The 22,105-nt window shown below is 35.1% G+C and overlaps 1 protein-coding gene and 1 non-coding gene across 6 annotated transcripts in view; both read right to left on the reverse strand.

The window, feature by feature from the left end:
- TRPC1 (transient receptor potential cation channel subfamily C member 1) overlaps positions 1-22,105 on the reverse strand; it is a 65,601-nt gene that overhangs the window by 14,041 nt on the left and 29,455 nt on the right. For all 5 annotated transcript variants that reach the window (XM_019753587.2, XM_019753588.2, XM_074334017.1 and 2 more), the window contains 5 exons: positions 17,645-17,776; positions 14,583-14,778; positions 11,892-12,228; positions 5,738-5,877; positions 4,169-4,312 (listed from right to left, as the gene is read on the reverse strand). In XM_019753587.2, the coding sequence (XP_019609146.1) occupies positions 4,169-4,312; positions 5,738-5,877; positions 11,892-12,228; positions 14,583-14,778; positions 17,645-17,776 (949 nt within the window). The remainder of the gene's footprint in view (positions 1-4,168; positions 4,313-5,737; positions 5,878-11,891; positions 12,229-14,582; positions 14,779-17,644; positions 17,777-22,105) is intronic.
- Positions 12,348-12,454, reverse strand: LOC141568023 (U6 spliceosomal RNA). Its single transcript, XR_012491038.1, has one exon. It is a non-coding gene; the product is annotated as a U6 spliceosomal RNA (small nuclear RNA).

The following is a 22,105-nucleotide window of genomic DNA, read 5'->3' on the forward strand; positions in this document are numbered from 1 at the left end:
GGACCCTGAACTGGGACCCCTCGCTCCTCAGGGGGGACCTTCACAGCCAAGATATCTCTACTGATTTTAACTGCCACAGCTCATTCCACATCTCCACCCTTCCTACCAGAATAGAGGTGGTTTCTCCTATATGTCCTTAGTTATAGGACTTCTATTCAGCTGGACTTCAGGCGATTCTCCATGATGGCTGTTCCGTAGTTTAATCGTAATTTTGATGTAGTCATGGGACAAGGCCAGCACAGCATTCACCTACTCCACCATCCTGACCAGAACTCAGCACCAGTTTCTCAGTTCAACAAAAATTCACTAAGTAACTACTATGGCAAGACAGTGAGTAAAGCACAGATGATGAGAAAAATCCCCATCATCAAGGAATTTTTAATTTAGTAGAAACAACATAACTTACAATTTAAGGCAAACTCAATTTAAATAGTCTTACAATTAAAATAAGCTTTAGGAAGTAGTCATAGAGGTTCAAAGTATTAAGTTCATTGAATGAAGTTATTCATTCCCATGGGAGTAGAAGTGTAGGAATAGATTTTCAAGTGGAGGGGGCACTAAAACTGGCACATGTTCCCTTTCCCTGTAACGTCTTATACCCACTTCCCTGGGAAGCCTTCTCTGATGCCTTAGGCTAAAGAGAGTGTTCTTCCTCTGAGCTCCCTATAGCAGCATTTACCACTCTCAATGTCACTGGCTTGCTCATCACCCTCAGTGAACTATGAGCTCCTTAAAAAGATACTGCAGCTTATCCATTTTAGTATTCTCAGCATCCAGCACCTACCAGGCACTCAATAAATGCAAAAGCATATGACGTATGTGAGATTAGTGATTGGTCTTGAACCAGATGGAGAACTATTTCAGGAAGAGACAAAGAGATGAGTATAGTGAGAGATGCCTAGAAAGCAAGTAGGGCCATATTGTAGAAGGCCACCTTTCAAAGTCTACCTACAACGTAAGTCACAAATGTAATACATTCATACAATCATAAAAATGACAAGTGCTAGGATAAAGGATCCTGCTGAATACAGGATCATTTTATATATTCCACCATGATGTGCCTAGGGCAGTACCAGTTTATACTAATTGTCCCAACTTAGTAGTTAATAGCATCCTTTTCATTCCCCCAAGTGTCTCCATTTGGATGACAAAACATGGTCATTCTACACAAGGCAGAGATCTGGACCCCTACAACAGGTTATATAACCAGTTAAAATAAAAGTCTGTCAACTTCTAAATCTGCAAAGATTTGGAAGGAAAAAATGTTAGTAAACAGGGATAAATTTGACAAACAACTGTAGTAATTATATAAAACATTATCTGAAATAACAGGCTATGTACATAAAAGGGAAAAGGTGCACTTTTGCTAAAGTAGTTAACTTATTGTCAATTTTCTTTTCACATGTCTTTTAGTTTTATATTTTTAACTGTATTTGTCTATTTTTATTTAGTGCCTTACTTATGATGAACAAAATGTAAAAAAGTATTATAAATTTTATACATAAAACTATTCTATAATACTTAGGTCCTGCTATGTAATACAAATCTATCATGTTAATACTACACTAGAAAACAAATGTCTTTATTTGAAAACTTCTTTAAGTAAAAGCCTGAAAATATGACTCTACAGATTCCTATTCAATGCCTATTTTCTGCCCTCTTCTTGACTAACCAGACGTTGATTTTTCTGAGGGACAATATGCTCAATTAAAAGTGCTTATCTCCTCAGATTTTCTTGTAGCTACAAATAGCCATGTGACCAAATTCTGGCCACTGAGATACAAGTGGAAGTATTTGGAAAACGATTGTTCTCTTGATAAAAAAGAAAGACAACTGGACCATGCTTTCTGCTTTTTGCCCTCTGCCTTTCTCCTTCTTCCTGCTGGATGCAGACTTGATATAATGACTTGCAGCAAAGCGTTTGCAACCACGAGAGCCAGTCACACTCTAAAGATGGCGACAACCTTTCATGAGAAGACTGCTTTGTAACACCATATTAATTCCACTTGTACTTCCAAATCCTTCAATTCTGAGATAAACCTATACTAGACAATCACACGGAGATAATCAATGGTTGCCTGGGATGAGGTTGGGATGAATATTAAATGCAAAAAGGTACCAAAAAAACTCTTTTGGGGGTGCAGATGTTCTATACCTTAATTATTATGGCTGTTAAACAAGTTTATACATTTGCAAAACTCATCAGACTATATAGTTAAGATGGGTGCATTTCACTGTATGCAAATTATACCTGAAAGATAATTTTTTAAAAATCATTTGCTGCACTAGATCATGATATTTAAACATGTATTATGATTAAGCTGCAGACATTTTTAAAAAATAGGAACACAATAAATATTTGTTGATCTGACAAATTGTTAGTTCTATGGCTATTAGAACAGTACAAATTATCCTGCTGGAGGAGAAATACACACACAACAGCTGACATGACAAATGCAATATCTGTATACACATCTATAGTTCTTTTGGGAAGCGACTAAGTCAGGAAGGCCTGACGCAACAGTTTTAAGAAAAAGAAATAGATAATTCACTAATGAATAATAATATTCTTTATCCTTTTTAATTCTTTGTAAAAATTTATAAAGAAATTTCCAGTCTAGAAACTTAGTGATATCATCAGTTTTTAGCTGAAAAACAATCAACATGCATGTAAAAATACTGATTCTTGATTAAAACGTTCACAGAAGATATTAGTGGCAAAATTAAATCAAAAGAAGAGATAGTCTAAACCAATGTTTCACATACTGTGTTTCCCCAAAAGTAAGACCTAGCAGGACAATCAGCTCTAATGCGTCTTTTAGAGCAAAAATTAACATAAGACCTGGTATTTTATATTATATTATATTGTGTTGTGTTGTATTATATATTATAGTATATTATAGTATGTTATAGTATATTATATTACACCCGGTCTTCTAGTAAAATAAGACTGAGTCTTATATTAATTTTTGCTCCAAGAGACGCATTAGAGCTGATTGCCCGGCTAGGTCTTACTTTTGGGGAAACACTAGGTACTATGTTTTGGAGAAAAACAGAGACGTGAGCGTATGTCATGAAAAATGGGTATGACACTAAATTTACATAATGATAGTTTGAACAAGGTCAAAAAAGTTTCTTTATTTCTTCCTCACAGGCTTTAATGTGAGTGTGTCTTAAACTTATTTCAGTCAGAGCATCTCATAGCACTCGGTTAAAGGGGTCACACTTCAGGAAACACTGTCGCAGGACGACAGCAGAAGCCAAATCAAATCAGGTTTTTCCTACATATTTTATTTACACATCTCTGGAGAAGTTAATTATGCCTTTTATTTAAAACATCCCCTTTAAAAATATAAGAGAATCTAAATTGTTAGTAAAATTTTACTTATCAAGGAAAAATAAATATTGCTCAGATTTTCAGACTTCTAAGATAACTTAGAGTACATGTAGAGCCAGTCACCTAGCAGAGTTAATCTCACCTTCTAAAAACAACCAACTCCTTAATCTGTGGGGTAAATTCAACCAATTATGAGTCCTTTCTTTAGTGTAAAGAGACCTAAAATTTTGTTGTGGACTCTCATGCATGATAATCATACTTTGAACAAATAACATACCATCTCAAAAGCTCAATTTCTTTAACTATAAAGTACTATAAAGCATAAAGCTAAACTATATAAACTGAAATTTTTTAGCTTTAAATATGCTATTTTCCAACTCATTACATTTAATATTTATTAAGTAACATGAAAGAGTATTTTTTACAATATAGCTTACATATTTTCAAAATCAAGAAGTATGAGTTCTGTTTGCACAACACTCCCCTTTATCCCCCCCTTATATTTATCATTTAAAACTTTAAATGTGAGATTCGTTTTGGTAAAAGGCAGATTTTTACATCTGAAGTGTAACTATACTTAAAACACATCTATGTCTGTGGATTGGGGGAGAGGGACAATGGACCACAGCTTAGTGAAGTGTGAACACCTCAAAGCAAAGGACTACCATTCAGCCAGATGCAAAGCATGAACACACTAAGTCCTTTCAATTGTTAAGTATTTTCCAAAGCAAAGTTTAACATAATGAGAGAACAATGTTCCAGTGCACAAGCAGAAAGACATAATAACAATGATATCTAATAAACGTTCTTTAAGAAATTTTAATTATTTACCTGTAATGGACCCAAGATAGAACTTGTTGTATACATAAAAAAAAGACGAAGATAACTCAGAACATTTGCAAATGCAAAAAGCCCTTCTGCCACCAGCGTAGGATGGAATGCATCCCAGTCCTTCCGATCAGCAAAGTCATGAAACTAAGGTTAGGAAGAAAAAGTCAAAGGTAAATAGCTCTCGATTTAGGAAAATAAAAACAAATATTCTGATTGTTGAAAAAATTACTTTAATTATGTCTCCTAAGGGATCTCCATTTATGTTTCATAAAGTTCTCTTCTTTATATACAAATAACATTTTTTTAACTAAATAAAAGATTCCTACATAGGTGAGGCAATATCAGTAACTCTATATGAGGTTTTGGCACAAACTCTTAGGTTATAAAAAAATTGTCATTAAATTTTTTATGAATGAAATGTTTACTAGTCTTTTTAAAATCCCATTAGACAAACTTTAAGTACCTTTGCGTGTCAATTACTATATTTTGCCGTGAATAATGTGCTCCTGTGTATAATGCACACCCACGTTTTTAGCCCAAACTTTCAGGGGAAAAAATGTTTCGTTTTAATTTTTTAATTTTCTTAGTAATTTTGCAACTCTGGTCATTGAACATACCAAACAACCATGTTCCATACTACCGATTACTTAAAGGAATAGATTTCTTAAATAAAGTAAAATGATGTAAGATAACCAGTTTGCTTTCTCTATAGTCTATGAATTTGTCAAAAAACAGAAAATATTCTATCTTTTATATCCTTGAATGTGACACCTCAGAAGAAATCTAAACTCAAGTTTTCAACAAAGATAGTTAACATAAAATCTATTACATTTTCTAGGCTTGGGGGAGTTTAAATCTTTATAAACGCAAAATTATGTCTATAAGGCTAGATTTGTGCCCAATTCTAAATTCAAAAATACAGGCATCAGAAAAATAATTACATTTACATCACTTTTTAAGCTATGTAACATCATAATCATGATTTGGAATGTGTAAAACACCAATAATGAATTCCATTCAGATAAACTTGTTTTTGTGGCAGATGTAAGTATCATGCGAATCAATGCAAGTAAGTAACTTGGTGTTTCCATTGGAAGTGTACACAGGTTAATGAGATACACAAGACTAGCTCAGATCTAAGGATTCGGCATTTGGGAGAAAGAAAATGCCTAGAAAGAAAATTTCAATCCAGTCTTGGATTCTGACTGTGTGGTCTTGGACAAGTTACTTAATATTTCTGAGCTTCGTTTTCCTGATTTGCAAAATGAGGATAAGGAAGGACATCTGTCTCTTAGTCCCTTTGAGGATAAAATGAGACAAAGTATAGCAAGTGTCCAGCGGGCCTGGCACATGGTAGGTAACCGACACTGAACGACAGCTAACACCCTTCACACTACCAGCAGGGAAGGGAGGAAACAATGCATGGTTCCCTCATACAGGGACCAGTGGAAACGGAAAACACACCAGGTACAGATTTGAGCCAAAACAACTCTGAGTTCGGTGCCCAAACCCCAGTTGTTTCCTGAATAAACTCCATTTGTGCCTCCAATTGACATAGTTAATAGTCACCTTGTTGTGAGCAACCACTTTGAGGGCAAAGGTTGCCAAATAAAGTGAATTCATGACAAAACTGAGCTGATTACGAGATTCTTCTAGAAAGTTTTCCAACCCTTCATACCAGAGTCTTTTAATGTCTGACCAAATCATCCCTAAAAAAAAAGGAAGAAAAAAAATCAGATAGAGCTCTCTTCATTCAATAATAAACTGAAAAATACTTTAAGACTCAAAGCATTAAATAAAACCCTTGCATCAGCCATAGGCTCATTCAGAAGAAAGAAACAACTTCTTGGTAAAAAAAATTCTCAAAATTTGAAAGAAAATAACCTTAAGTTTCATATGACAGTATACTTCCCAGAGAGGAATTTTAATAAGTGAGGTCAAATGAGCCTAAGAAAACAAATAAATTGATGCTACACACACACACACACACACACACACACACACACACACACCCAAAGGCTTAGTTCCTGATCCCTTTCTCTATCTACACTCACTCCTATGGTGCCCTCATCCAGTCTAGTCTAATGGCTTTAAGTATCATCAATGTGGCAGTCTTTCAAATTACTGCCTCTAAACCTCTCTCTTAAATTCCACTTATGTAGGTACTTGGCCACTCCACGTCTCCACCTGGATGTCCTCACATGTCCAAGCTGGACTCCTAATCCCTGCCCTGCAATTTGCTGCACTGGAAGACTTCCCCATCTCGTTTAATGGCAACGCCATCCTTCCAGTTGCTCAATCCAAACGTCCTTGAATCATCCTCGATTCACATTTCTTTGAAACCACACATTCAAAGCAATAGCAAAACCTGTTGGTTCTACTTTCAAAATATATTTAGGAGCTAACCTTTCTCACTACCACTTCAGATTCAAGCCACCATCCTTTCTTGCCTGGATTATTGAATATCCTACCTGGTCTCCATTCTTCTACTCTGATCTCCCTAAAATCCATTCTCCACACAGCAAGCAGAGTAATCCCTTTAAAATGCAAGTGTTATTTCTCTCCTCAAAACCCTGCAGTAACTCTCAGAGGGGAAAGGATTAACTGCAGGTAAGAACCCTTTCTCCATGGGAACATAACCTCATGTTATCTATTACAGTGGTTTCCTTGGAAACACACACTGTTAAGAAAATCATGGAAGGACAGCAGTGTTGAACAGTATGAAAGCAAGCACTGATTGGGAAACTGCATCTGGATTGGGCGGCCCCTGAGGTATGCACAGCAGGACGAGGTAGAAACAGGTTGGGAAATGCAGGCCTCAGCTTCTCTGTGTGATGCCCTTTCCGAGTGTGCCTGTGGTGGCAGCTATTACTCTTGGACTTTGTAACACATAGTTCCTGCTACATCTGAGGTTTCTCTAGCTGGGAAGCCCTCACCCACCCCTCCGGCCTCATCCCATACAACTGAATATGCCCACAAGGGGGCTGGGAAGTAGCCCCAAACTTCTGTAAGAAGTGCCAATAAAGATACATTTGAAGCTGTCAGGCTGTACTTCCTGTTTGTATCCTTGTGGTGCCAGGTTTGTACGTGGTGCTTCCTGTGAGGGTGGGTATCAGTGAGAACCCGTATCACTGCTACTGATTGTGGGAGGCGGGCTCTGCACTGTCACATCTACCCCCGCCCGTCACCCAGTCAAAACCACATGCCTTACAATGGCCTGCAAGGTCCTCCATTAGCTCTCCTCTCTGACCTAGTCTCTCATCAGCCTTTCCTTCAGCTGCTCCAGTCACACTGGCCCGCCTGGATTCCCAGCTGTTCTCGGAACACTCCAGACTCCTGCCTTCAGGCCTTTACACTGGCTCCTCCTCTGGCTGGAAGCTCCTCCCAGGTACCATTTGGCTAACTCCCTCCCTGCACATTGTTACCTACGGCCTACTCTTACCACCTTTAAAACAGCAAACCCCATGCCCCCACTCCCAATCCCCCAATTCTGCTTCTTTCTTTCTTTTCTCTTAGTACTTGTCACTTTCAAACATTGGATATAGTTTACTTATTATGTCTATTATTAACTATCTTCCCACCACTTTGGGGAAGCTCTTCAAAGGTAAGATTCTTTGTTTTATTAACCAATGTCCTAAATGTCATTAATAGTGCCTGATACATAATGGGTGCTCAAAGAATTTGCTAAGTGAATAAATATACACAAATAAAAAACAAACAAACAAACAAACAAAAAAAAACCCTCCCCCTTTTTTGGCCAAGGTTTCCTCCATAGTTATATATTCCTAGGAGTACCAGAGAACAGTAATATAATCCAGGATAGTTTTATGATACATTCCTTAAGATATTTTTAAAAGATTAAAAGTAACAAAAGAATAGAGTATTGCAACATAACATGGATGAAGATCAGGTTAAGTCAGTCAGAATCATTCTCTGCTTTAACAGACGCAGAATAATTCCCCTGGGAAATACATGGAGCATTCTTGAAAAACTGTTGATAACTTCTTAATTACACAGCATCCACATTTTACGTAGAAAAACATTTAAAAATATTTGCAGATCTGATAGGGAAAACTTCAAAAAATTCCACTTGGATGAGTTTCTATTTAAAATGAACAGATAAAGAGGGGGATAAAAAATAATAAAAATAAGATAAACAGATTAAAAACTATCCAAAATGTTAAACAAAATTGCCTACATTTTATTAACGTAAACACTGTGACACTGAACCAAAAAAGATGCTTACAGAAATGTGTTTTATTTCTGTAAAATGAAAATTACATCTAAAGGGACTCGGGAAAAATTACAACATTAGTTGGAGAAGATTTCTGATCAAAAAAGGCAGACATACGAAAAGTATGTTGCAGCTTCTGTGCAACATCCCACACCAAAAATAAAGCTAATACAGTTGGCGTATTTCATATTTCTGAATTGCACTGGAAGAACAAAGAATTTGAAACTATTATAAGCAATGCAATCATTACATAAACATGTACTATACCTTAGGGTCCTTTTTGTTTTTGTTTTTTAGAATTAGTAACTATCATTAGTGAGCCGGAATCCCATCATTTTGGGATTCCTCAAGGCTTGCTCCTAGGTCCTCTCCTCTTCTCATTTTATACTTTCTCAAGTGTCTCATCAATGCCCACAGTTTATTCATACATTGCCAACACAAGCTTAGACTTTCTCTTGAGCCCCAATTATGATATCCAATTGCCTGACTGACATCTCTTTCGGGTACCTCGAAGCCTTTTCAATTTCAGCAGATCCATAACAACTCAGGATCTATCCTCTCACAAATCCCCAAACCTACTACTCTTCCAATCTACCTATGTTTAATAATCTCCCTCTCCTTCACCTCCTACATAACATGTATTTCCATGTCCTATGGGCTTTACTTTGTAAGTATCTCTCGAATCTGTTCCCTTCTCTTTTTCTGTCACAACCACCCTAAGTCTGAGTCACCATCAACTTTCACTGGATTACTGCAACAGCCTCCTACGGCCTCCCTCCATTTACTCTTGCCAAAGCCCTCTCCTTCTAACCCATTCTCCACACTAGCCAGAATGAGCTTTCAAAAGGCAAATCCGATCATGTCACTCACCCAAAAACTTCAATGGTTTACCACTGTTCTTAGTACAAAGCCAAAATCACTTAACGCAGCGCCTGTTTCTACAAGCTTCATCTTGCTCTCCTCGCTCCAGCCTTCACTCAGTGCCCCCCGGGTACCATGCTTCCTCTTGCCATGGGATCTCTTTTCTATCAGCTTGGAATCCTTTCCTCTTCCAACTCTGCTAGTTGATTCCTTTTTATTAATCAGATCTTAGCTCTTTTATCACTTCCTCAAGATAGCCTTACCAGTCTCCTTGACTATGTAAAATGACCTTATAAACATGCTTCCTCTCCTAACTCCACGGCCTTTACTTACTAGCACTTAACACATTCAAGATTTTAAACTTTATATGTGTAATTCTCAAGTTATTGTGTTTTTCCTTTTTTTTTGCCTTAATTAGACCATAAGCTCCGTGAGTGTTGGGCCTTATCTGTTTCTGCTTGTATGTGAACAAAGTAGGTATACAACATTTTTAAAAATATGTTTTTATAGTTGTTGTTACATTCTAATAGTAAAATATTAAGTCAAAGGATACCATTAATATTCTGTACAATTCATCAACATATTGTTTCAGTTTTCCTACCTTGCTTTTTATAATGTAGCCCTACTTTTTTCTGGAGGACTAAGGAAACGAACAGGAAACAAACGTACAGAAGTCAGTCATCATGAGTCAAAAGTCACTGTGCTCACTGCATGAAATAATAAGTTGAAGGAGTGCCTTTAAACAAGCAGGCAAATGGTTCCTAAATGTACACTGAGAGCACATTCAGATCTATACGTTGAAGGAAGCCAGAGTGATCCAATCACATAACAGGCTGAAGAGACATCCTTGGCAAGGATTATTTAGATCTAAATGATGTAAAGCTGTGCTGAGAAAAGTAAAATTATTCCAGGTATTTTACTGACTTAACTCACACGGCACCCTTCTACTGAGGCAGACTATGGTTAGAAAATCAATCATATCGTGTGTGTGTGTGTGTGTGTGTGTGTGTGTGTGTGTTCAATGTTATTGAAAACATGGCCGTCATAATGAAAAGGAATAGCCGTAGTTTTACTATTTTTATGAAATTCAATGACAGCAGCATATTTATGCTGTCCAAAGAGTGGTTATGACTCTGAGCTCAATGAGTTCTTCCTCACTGTAAGAAATATAACTTTAATTTGATTCCTATACAGACATGGGTAAATTGAATTTTATTTACAAAACAAAGAAAATATTATTTCTTTCTCACTAGGATTTAAACAATAGGTTACAAATAAACAATATAAAATTTCCTTTCTTTGTGACTAAGGTATACACAACAATCTTTCAGAAGGTTAAATAAATAGAGGGAAAGTGCTTCTTAGAGATTCCTTTCAGCCTAATATTTTTTAACCTATTCAAATAATAATAGAAACAAGTTTCACATTGGGAAGACCTACAACAATGCAATTTGCAACTATCTATGATAAAGTACAAATTATTTCCTAAACTAAAATATTAAATTTTAGATAAAATGGCAGAAACACAAGAAATGTTAACAAGAAGAAATTATTTAATTCTCTTTAAACTAGAGTTCAGATGTGTATCATTTTTACTCTATCTACCTAATTTTAAACATTAATGCATCATGGATTGCAAACAGCTAAAAGTAAAACACACTGAAATCAAATTACTTGAAATTAACTACTTCCCAAGCAAAACTAAAAATCTCAAAATACACAAATTCTTTTTATAGCTGAAGAACTAAAGGTGAACATTTTATATTAACTCATCTCAAATTATTTAATTGAAACAATCAAGAACATATTAACCAATCAGTGCCTTATACCACTGAAGACTAAATTTCAATACCCTGTTACCCCACAGCAAATAGAAAGATAAGTGGGAAATGCTGAGGCTAAAAACAAGTTGAAGATCCAGAGGGAAACAAAGGAGCTGTCATTAAAAGCCCATCGAAAAACAATGGATTATACCTGAACTCCTCACCTTCCCTGCCACCAAAAAAGGGCAAGGGCAGCAGAAGGTCATTTAAAATCTTTATTATACAGCATAATACTTATAAAAAGCAATTTTCAGAAAGTAAGATGTCTTATGTATTTTTAAAAAACCTGTAATTTCTCAACAGATCTAGCTATCATTACAAAGAACTGATTTAGAGTGAGTCACCAGGGAATATGTAGCTACAAAAGTTCACTGGTTCTTAAAAGGAAAACTAATGATATAAGAAAGCAAAATAGTTAACTCTTAAAATGCAACTGAGTAAAAAATATATTACATTTCAAAGTACCTGAGAATAGGTTCAATCTCTTATACCAAAAAAGCATCCATGAGAAAAATTTGTTTTTCTAACAATCATGAACAATTTCAGAGACTGAGAATAAAACCACTGTACTTCCACATAATTAGGTAGAATATTGAATAAGGTCTCTGCTTCCTTATCGAGTTCAGGAACATTATCTTTACAAAAATGTTAGTTTAGTCTTCAATGATCATGGAAGTGTTCAAATTCCTGCTGTGTAAACAGTGTAAAATTACAAAGTGAACACAGATGTTTATGACACCACCAAGCAAGAGAGAATGAATAGGCCAAATAAAGGCAAAACCTTTCAAACGAACATGATACTTACCAATAATCCACAGTATGAGAAGATAGTCTATTCTTTCAAGGGCTGGCCCCATTGTGTTTTTCTTATCCTCATTGTAGACAAGAGAGTATAGGTTTAGTAACAGCAGGAATGTGAAATATGATGCTCCATGGATAATAAATTTCATAAAAGGTGTATGAATGATTCTGCCAAACTGAGACTTGGGAGCTATCAAATAGCACAGTGACAACACTGGCCAAAAGATGCCAACTGTTAAAACAGTTATTATCTTCTTACAGGTGGGCTTCCGTCGGTAACCTGACATCTGTCCAAACCAAACAGTGTTCAGGAACTGCTGGCAGTTAGACTGGGAAACAAACTGAGAAGGAGCACACACATACAGAGAAATGTAAAATAAAACCTGTGAATAGGATCTGACAATACCATTATTTAACTGATATTCAAAGTTTTAATAATAGTGTTTCTTTTATTTTTCTAAAACATAGGGAACGCTTCACGAACTTGCGTAGCATCTTTGCGCAGAGGCCAGGCTAATCCTCTCTGTATTGTACCAGTGTTAGCACATGTGCTGCCAAAGTGAGCACAATAATAGTTTAAAATCAATTTTACACAGTCCACATAGCTTTTTTTTCTTTCTTACATGTAATAAAGAGAATAAAGATTAAGAGCATAGACTCTGGAGCCAGATTACCTAGACTCAAATCCAGGCTCTGCCACTAATTAAATACCCTGAACAAGTTTTTAAACTTCTCTAAGTCTCAAATTTCCTTTCTGTAAAATGGGGATAATAATAGTATCTACTTCATCAACTTGTTATAGGATTGAATGTAAAGCTCCTAGAACAGCACCTGGTTCAGAGCAGTCACTACTGAGTATCAGTGATCATCACGAGCCTACTTTGCCATTTTTCAACATTCAATTTATAAAGACTCATAATAATATTTGTGAAATTTCAAAGTTATCAAACACAGTCCACAGAAACAGACTTTAGTCTACAAAACTAACGATCTCAGTTACAAGAAACCAAGATGCCAAGAGAGCAAAGCAATCATAGAAAAGCAATCAAAGTATAAACATCAGACACATTTGTGATGCATGAAAACACTGAGAATTTAAAATGCACTAAAGATACTCTTAAATCTGCTTACAACTGAATTCTGTGTGAGAAGAAAAGGAAAGATATTCCCAGATAAGAAGGACATTCTAGTTCAAGTACAGAAGTTAATTTACCAAAGTTTACAAAGCTTCCTGGTTTACAAATTCCAAGAAGCAGTATTTTCCCAATGCGTATAATGCTCACGCTGTGAAGTTAACTTAAGGATGCTGGTAACTGGACATAATGATGTGATCAGGTGTGAAACTGCCGCAGTAAAGCATAAGTGATCACAGCATCATTCAGGCATCGCAATAATATTTGATCACTCTTCTGTTTCCAAATGATTTATCCTGAGATCAATATAATTTGTAGAAGGTAATTTGCAGAACACTATAGTAAAAAACTATTATTGTTGTTTCTGTTGTTGTTTCTTGTGCTTATCAAGAAATTTCCTAATATGCTATACTTTTTTTTGGCACTTAAGTCTTACTTCATTCTTGATTCTTCTGCTCAGATTCAGGTGTTCTGAGGGAATCTTAATTTGTCCTTCAAGATGAAATACTGGAAAGAGAAATAGCCTTTCCTCCAACCCATTCCCCAGTGTAATAGCATCCCAAACTTAGTATCCAAGCAAGTATCCAAGCAATCTCATGACTGTTAGCTGTCCTTGCCATCCTCTACATAAGGATGATTCCATTAACAGTAATGCTGAATGTGCAATTGGAAAAGTTCTAAGTCTGTGGTGGATTTAAAACGTAGACACAATTTTTTTGATACTCTTTAAGAGGTGGGCTATCAGTGTTCCCTATGTTTCCATTCAATAAGCTTATGATTGCTTTAACCAGTAGGTTCTGGAAGAAGTGATGCTATGTAACTGCTAAAGGTCGGTCGTAAAAGGCCGTGCAGCTCCCACTCTGAGGACACTTGCTATAGGAGCCCTAAGTTGCATGTGAGACGTCCTGCTCCACTGAGGCCACCTTGCTGTGAGGAAGCCCAGGTTTCATGCAGGCTCGGCTCAGCCCTCAAGGCTTCTCACTCTACAGACTGTATTTAGCTACAATATGATGACACCGTGAGAGCCAGATTCGACTCCATTATCACGTCATGAGCCTCTCTGACTTGGCGTTACACAACAAGTGAACAAATAACAACGAGGAAACATAATATCGGATACTCTATTTTTAAACAAAAAGGCACTGTTACTATAGATGGAGCTATTATTACTAGATATAGAAAACAAACTATGACAGACAAAACGCAAGATGGAAACTTCTTTATGAAGTCACTTACGACATCTTATCTGCATAGCCACTATTTTGTAAAAACATTAAATTAATATCCCTATTATAATATTAATTGTTAAAAATAATAGCAACCATCACTGAACACTTAATGCTAGTACTCATTATACTAATGCTAGTACTCATTATACTAAACTCTTTAAATATGTATATCCTGATTTAATTCTTAAAATTAAGTCCAGACAAATTCAATAACTTTCCCTGGGACACAGTTTTCCTGAAGCAGAACTAGAATCTCAAGCTAGATGTGCTGCCCCAAAGCCATCAGACTACCGTGGAGGAAATAACTTAAAAATACCACAGAAAACCTCATACCTCCTTTTGGTTATATTTGATAGCAAGCTTGAGACGACTCAAATTCATTCTTTCTTCTAGTAATCCCCGTTTGTCCAGGGGCTCATCACTAGATGTGTGGTTTAGAATGACTTCCAGTTCACGTGAATTCCGGGCTTGTGCAAGCAAATCTTTAGCAAACATTTTACACTGCCGGGCTAGTTCCTCATAATCACTCCTGCAAAATGCAACAGTGGATTACTAGAAATGTCACTTCCATTTTCTATTTAAGCTATTTGCACTAGAAAATGTCCACTCAGTAATATTTTAGTTCCAATAGTGGTACACAAAATCTGAAGTCATTCTGTGCTGACAGCAAAAGAACCTATTGGTGCATTAATTCTCCACAGCTTTGGAGAAAACTGTAACACAATTATGTTCTGTGTTCACACCGATAATCTTAGATGAGCACAGTATTTCCTTATATATACTGATATTCCTAGAAATTCTGATAGTATTTATCAACCAGTTCTTCACTTAACTCCTTTGCCCTTATTCTCTGTAAGTTTGGTAGAAAACTTCCTTTTATATTACTTATCTAAGCAATTGATGATAATATCTTAACGCTATCCAATAAATATTATTACATAGTTTTTAGCTAAAAGTGTTTTTAATAATAGTCTTCAATATGTTTATGCTACTTCTGATCTTAAAATAGTATTTTGATTCACTTTTAAAGTGTTCATTTGAACAAAATACACGTTAGAAAAAAGATACTGTAACATGCCTAGTAAAGAATTCTCTTTCAGAATCACTGTTCTTTGAAACTTAAGATTTAACGTTTAAAAACTTTAAACTTTTTAAGGGCAGGCCTAAATCAATTTGTGAGAAACAAAAAAGTTTTAGTGGATAATTCTTTTTAAAAATATCAATTACGTAAAATATATGATTGAGTGTAATAACAATAAAGTTAGAAATAAATAATTATCAGTCAATTGGACTTCAGAAAATAATATTTTTATTCAATTTTTTTAAAGGGAAAATAGGAAGATTTCCCATTAATTAATTTTTCTATACAATGGGGTTTTCCATGAACTGGCTGCATAAAAATATAACTCAAAGAATTAATAGCTCTTTCATAGACTCTTAACATTTTTCTCTTCCATTCTTTGGTTTCCTACGTAACCAAAATACCTAAGAATAAATAGCTGTATTTCTTTAACAAATGAAGTGTTACCTGCTTTTTAGTCTAGAAACTAACTGCAGATGGGAACATTCTTCAAAAGTGTGTATTATTTCAAAGATATCTCATTTTCAGAAGATAAACACTGTAAAACCACTAGAGTCAAAGGTAAAATTAATACATTTTATATTTGCTTAATCGCTAATAGATTACTGGAAGACTAATAAATAGCTGTACAGTTTCGATGGAAATGTAGCCGACTAGACACAAGGAGTCCTGTGTTCCTTACAACTGCTCTTACTTTCAGTGTCCACTCTGTTCCTAGTTAGATGCTGGTGTAAGACATCTAACCTACGCGATCACATCCTTGCCTAAAACCAAGGGATCCTAGAAATGGATTCTGTGGTAACTTCCAAATCTAACTTTATTATTCTATGATTACGATATAACCATAGCAGTTGCTTCAAATCCTTTTTGGAAGGCTTTGAATGAATTCTATTTTACATGGTATTCTTGATAGCTCTGAGTTCTAGAAACTTTATTTTATATGGTAACTCAGAACTCCAACTATAAGATTATAATAGAAAATTCTTCATATTTAAAGGAATAATTTATTAACAGCCTCGTGTGCTAATAAAGTTAAAAGTAGCATCAAGTTACATTTTCACCATGTTCATCCAAGACTCTGTCATTTCAAGTTTAAATAAATTTTAATTTGTCCAAATTAAAATACAGTGGTTACAAACTGGAAAACTTATAAGCAAGTAGTTTTAAAAAGTTTCTAGAACTCACAGCTATCAAGAACACACTATGTACTGCTATAAAGGCAAAAGAAAATCACGGGCTTCTTTCTGTCCTCCCAATGAGAAATTTGAATTTTCCCAGTCTTAGCAAGGCACTGGAGGAGTGCAACATAAGACATGGGGCTCCCACATCAGCTGGACATGAAAGAGGTAGGGGCAGGTGTCCCCCCACCCTGAGACCGCACAGCTGGGACTGGCAGGAAATCTATTTTTTTAAATTAAAGTTTATTGGGGTGACAATTGTTAGCAAAGTTACAGAGGTTTCAAGTGTACAATTCTATAATACATCATCTATATATCACATTGTGTGTTCACCACCCAGAGTCAGTTTTCTTTCCATCTTGATCACTTCCTCCTCCTTTGGAGGGCCCCGGGGTACTTTTACAAGGGAAAGTCTCAAAGCTTTTGCTCAAGTTTACCAAATGTAGTTTTCTAAGGATTTTTAATGTTTAAATCAGTAGTTTAATACCTGCTTTTTCTAAAGTCTTTTTTTCCCTCCAACTTACTTCTCTAAGGGAAAACGATAACAGTGATTCTTTGGGTATACAAAGTGCCAGAATTACACTTAACTGTTAATTTCAGAAGAAAACTCTGATGCGGTCTTCATCCCTCTTGATCAGTAGCATTTTATTTATTTCTACATGTTAGGTTTCTCCTAATAGAAACTCTTACCAGACAGCGAAAAGGGAATGAGTCTGTGTGTGTGAAAGGTCCCTCACATACATAAAGTATTCCATACACTTCTGAAAGTGATGAAGGATCACGCTCCAAGGATGACTATGGAATGTGGGAATGGGGGCGGGGGGATTGTACAGAGAGCAGTTATAATAAGTCTGCTCTTGCTCAAGGCCACCTCCCCCCCTCACCCCCCCCACCCCCGCCCCACTAATCTTCACGCTGTCCCAGCAGGGATTTAAGGGAAGGAGTGATCTAAGAAGAACCAGGATCTATTCCACTGAGGGAGAAGGAAATCCCAAGTAGGTGGCAACAAGGTCTGGTCATCTTGGATCAAATGTAAATAAGTATAAATTATAATTTGGCCTGTGAAAAAACTAAAGCTGAAAAGGCTGTTTTGTTTTTAAAAAAAGATATAATTCATAATTTCCATTCATTCCTACCTGAATTCCACCTCCACAAGGCTTAGTTCTTTTAAATCAGCACTAAGTTCAAATGCTCTCAGAATGGGATCCTCCTCTGTTAACATTATTAGAGCTGGACTGGCCAAACAACGATATATATCAAGACGAAACCTGTGATAAAATTTGATTCCACAATATGAAATAAAATTATTATACACATATGATTAGTAATTGTAATTCACAATTTTCATAAATTTAAAATTACAGTATTATAAAATCAGAAGAAAACAAAACCAATATAATATACTTATTACAAGATAACCTGAATAAAAAGACTTTAAAAATATTTTGAGAAAGCATTTGAGATCTTGCTCCCTGGCATATGTCATCAGTTTGGCTCAAATAAACTCATAAAAAGTCAAAATAAATAAATAAATAGACAGATAAGTAAATAAATAATTTTGAGATATAAATATTGAAACATTTTATATCTATTGCTTCTGTTTTATTCTTTTCATATTCATAATTCATAATTGTTTTATTTCTTTTCATATTCAAAATTTTGTATTCTTGAATGCAATTAAAAATTTTTCTATTCTGAATCCAATATTATTTTAAATGAAATATGCTAATAACTAATACATTTTGATTACGATGAGGATGATTATTAAATTTTTCTTTCCCCAGTGATAAGATCACTTTAATATGCTATAATGCCATATATATATATATATGTATATATATACATATATATATATATATATATACACACACACACACACACACATACACACATACACAAACACGTATCACATGACTCATTCAACCAGGTTATTTTTTAAAGATGTTTCAAATCTTAAGAATGAAACCATGCATTTATTCATTATTTCTAGCTACCAGAGTACTCCCTTTATCTTCTGTAAACTAATTAATGTTCATATTAAATATCTAAACAGAAACCAAACCAGAAAAAGTTTGCTATAATGCTTACATTTATAAATACAGAATTCTTAATTTCTAAATTTGGTAGCTATTACATAATGTATTGTTTAGTTCATATATCCTTTACATATTAGAATTGCTAGATAAAATGGCATGTGTATTTTAAATTTTGATACCTATTTCCAAAGCACTAATAAGGAGAGCTCGCTTCCTCCCACATCTTCATTAACACTTTGCCATGCTAACAGATGAAAAATGGAATTTTAGAGTTATTTTACTTTGAATTTCTTTAGAAGCATAAGCATCCTTTCATGTTTACTATCTATTTATACTTCTTCTGTGAATTGTCTGCTCATTTTCATTAACCTATTTTTCTGGTGATTTTTTAATCTTTTTTAAAAATCAATTTGTAAAATCTTTTTTACATATCAAAGAAATTAGCCCTCCGTCTAGTCAAAAGTATCTTAAATACTTTTTCCCAGTTTGTTGTTTTTTTAACTTTGTTTACAATGAAGTTTTTCTATATGGAAGTTTAAAATTTTTATTTAAACAAGCTTATGGAAATAGTCCTTATTTACCTTATAAGTTTCATGTCTTACTTAGATACAAAAGTAGAGATTATGTAAGCCAAAGAACAAAGAGAAGAATGAAAATAAAATGAACAGAAATTCAGAGAAGTGGAATACTATTAAGTATAACAATATACTCGTAAGGGGAGTACCAAGAGAGAAGAGAAAGGAGAAAAAAATATTTTTGAAAATGGCTAAAATCTTACCAAATTTATTGAAAAACAATAAACCTGCACACCCAAGAAACTCAACAACGTCCAAGTAGAGACCCATAAACATGGCAAATATGCTAAAAGTCAAAGACAAGGAGCAAAACCTTAAAAGCAGCAAGAGAAAAAAGATGAGTCACTTACAAGGGAACCTCAATAAGACTAACAGCTAAATTCTCAGCAGAAACAATACAGACCAGGAGGCAGTGGGATAATACATTCAGAGCACTCAAAAGAAAAAAAAAAGAGCAAGCAAAAAAAATCACCTGTCAACCCCAAATCCTATATCCAGGATTACTGGATAGCTACTATTCAAAAATGAAGGTAAAATAAGAAATTTACCTAGTAAACAAAAACTGAAAGAATATGTTGTTAGCAGACCCGTCTTATAAGAAATACTAAAGGAAGTTCTTCAGGCTGAAAGCAAGTGATGGCAATTCAAGTCCACATGAACAAAGAACACAGTAAAATTAAGTATATAATTATAAAGGACACTATAAATGCATATTTTTTCCATTCATCTCTTAAATGATTTAAAAAGCACTTATTAAAAAAAGCAATTATGTAATGATATAGATATCTATATACAATGTATTGTTTGGCCTATAACACAGAAAAATGTAATATACTCGTACATTTAATATATTTGCCAATAATAGTATAAAGTAGGTGACTGGAATTAAAGCTGTAACAGGCGCAGGAAATGATGACAGACAGTAAAGTAATAAGTATAACAATACATTGTTGGGTTTGCAACATTAATAGATGTAATATTATAACAATTATGTCATTAAAGGAAGGAAAAGAGAATACAGCTAGCTGTACAGGAGTAACATTCTACATAATTTTAGAATTAAGCCAGTATAAATCTGAAGCTGATTCTGATAAGATGTATATGGTAAGTCCTAAGACAACCAGAAAAAAAAGAAACCCTGGAAAATTCATTAATAAAATTAAAATGCTACATTAGAAAATATATATTCAATGCAAAAGAAAGCACTAATAAAGGAATAGAGAAACAAGAGACATGAGACATATAGAAAACAAAAAGAAAAATGAGGCCGGCCCGGTGGCTCAGGCAGTTAGAGCTCCGTGCTCCTAACTCCGAAGGCTGCCGGTTCGATTCCCACATGGGCCAGTGGGCTCTCAACCACAAGGTTGCCAGTTCAATTCCTCGAGTCCCGCAAGGGATGGTGGGCTCTGCCCCCTGCAACTAAGATTGAACACGGCACCTTGAGCTGAGCTGCCTCCCGGATGGCTCAGTTGGTTGGAGCCTGTCCTCTCAACCACATGGTTGCCGGTTCGACTCCCGCAAGGGATGGTGGGCTGTGCTCCCTGCAACTAGCAACGGCAACTGGACCTGGAGCTGAGAGGCGCCCTCCACAACTAAGACTGAAAGAACAACAACTTGAAGCTGAACAGAACCCCCCACAACTAAGATTGAAAGGACAACAATTTGACCATTGTTCCCCAATAAAGTCCTGTTCCTCTTCCCCAATAAAATCTTTAAAAAAAAAAAAAAAAAAAGCAAAGCCAGTTATTTAAAAAAAAAGAAAAAAGAAAAATGACATGTGAATACAATTATATCAATACCATTAAATATGAATGGTTTGAACAATCCAATCAAAAGGCAGAGGTTGTCAGACTAGATTAAACAAAACATGATCCAACTATATGTTGTCTGTAAGAGACACACTTTGGATTCAAAGACACAAACAGATTGAAAGTAAAAGTCTGGAAAAAGATCTAGCATGCAAAGAGCAACCCCAGGAAAGCTGGGGTAGCTATAATAATATCAGATTTTAAAATAGAAAAAAAGTTACTAGCAATAAAAAGGGACATTTTATAATGCCAAATGGGTCTATCCATCAGGAAAATATAACAATTATAAACATGTATGTAACTAAAAAGAGAACACCAAAATACATGAAGAAAAATTGACAGAAATGGAGAGATTGGTAACTGAACAAGGAGAGTTACAGACCTCTATTCCCCACTTTCGATTATGGATAGAACAACTAGACAGAAGATCAACGAGGAAATGGAAGAACTGAACAACACCATTAACCAACTGGGTGTAACAGATATCTATAGGACACTCCATCCAACAAGGACAGATTATACATTCTGATATATTCTGAGATCTAATATTCATCTCCAGAAACTGATAGAACACATAGACAGAAAACCAGTAGGGACAAGGATGACTCAAACACTATGAAACAATACACATATGATCACACTGAAATTTCTGGAATGCTCACCCCAAAACAACAGAATACATATTACTTCAATAGTACATAGAACGTTCTCCACATTAGACCACATGCGAGGCCACAGAACTAGTCTTAATACATTAAAAAAAGAATGAAATCATACGAAGTACATTCTCCAAATAAAGCAATGTTTTCTTAGCTATGATACCAAAAAAGAGATAACTGGACTCCATCAAAATTTAAAACTTTTGCGCTTCAACGTACAATTTAAAAAAAAATTTAAAAACAAATAGGATGGGAAAAAAATATTTGCATATCATATACCTGATGAGAGACTTGTATCCAGAATATATAAATAACACCTACAATTCAGCAAAAGAGCAGATAACCAATTAAAAACTGCAAAAGAGATTTGAATAGACATATCTCCAAAGAAGATATATAAATGACCAATAAGAACCTGAAAGATACTATTTATATTAAATATCTAGAACAGGCAAATCCATAAGAACAGAAAGTAAATTTAGTGGATTCCTGGGGCTGGGAGAGTGACTGCTAACGGGT

The sequence above is a fragment of the Rhinolophus sinicus genome, linkage group LG01 (genome assembly GCF_036562045.2).
Source record: "Rhinolophus sinicus isolate RSC01 linkage group LG01, ASM3656204v1, whole genome shotgun sequence".
Taxonomy (NCBI): Eukaryota; Metazoa; Chordata; class Mammalia; order Chiroptera; family Rhinolophidae; genus Rhinolophus; species Rhinolophus sinicus.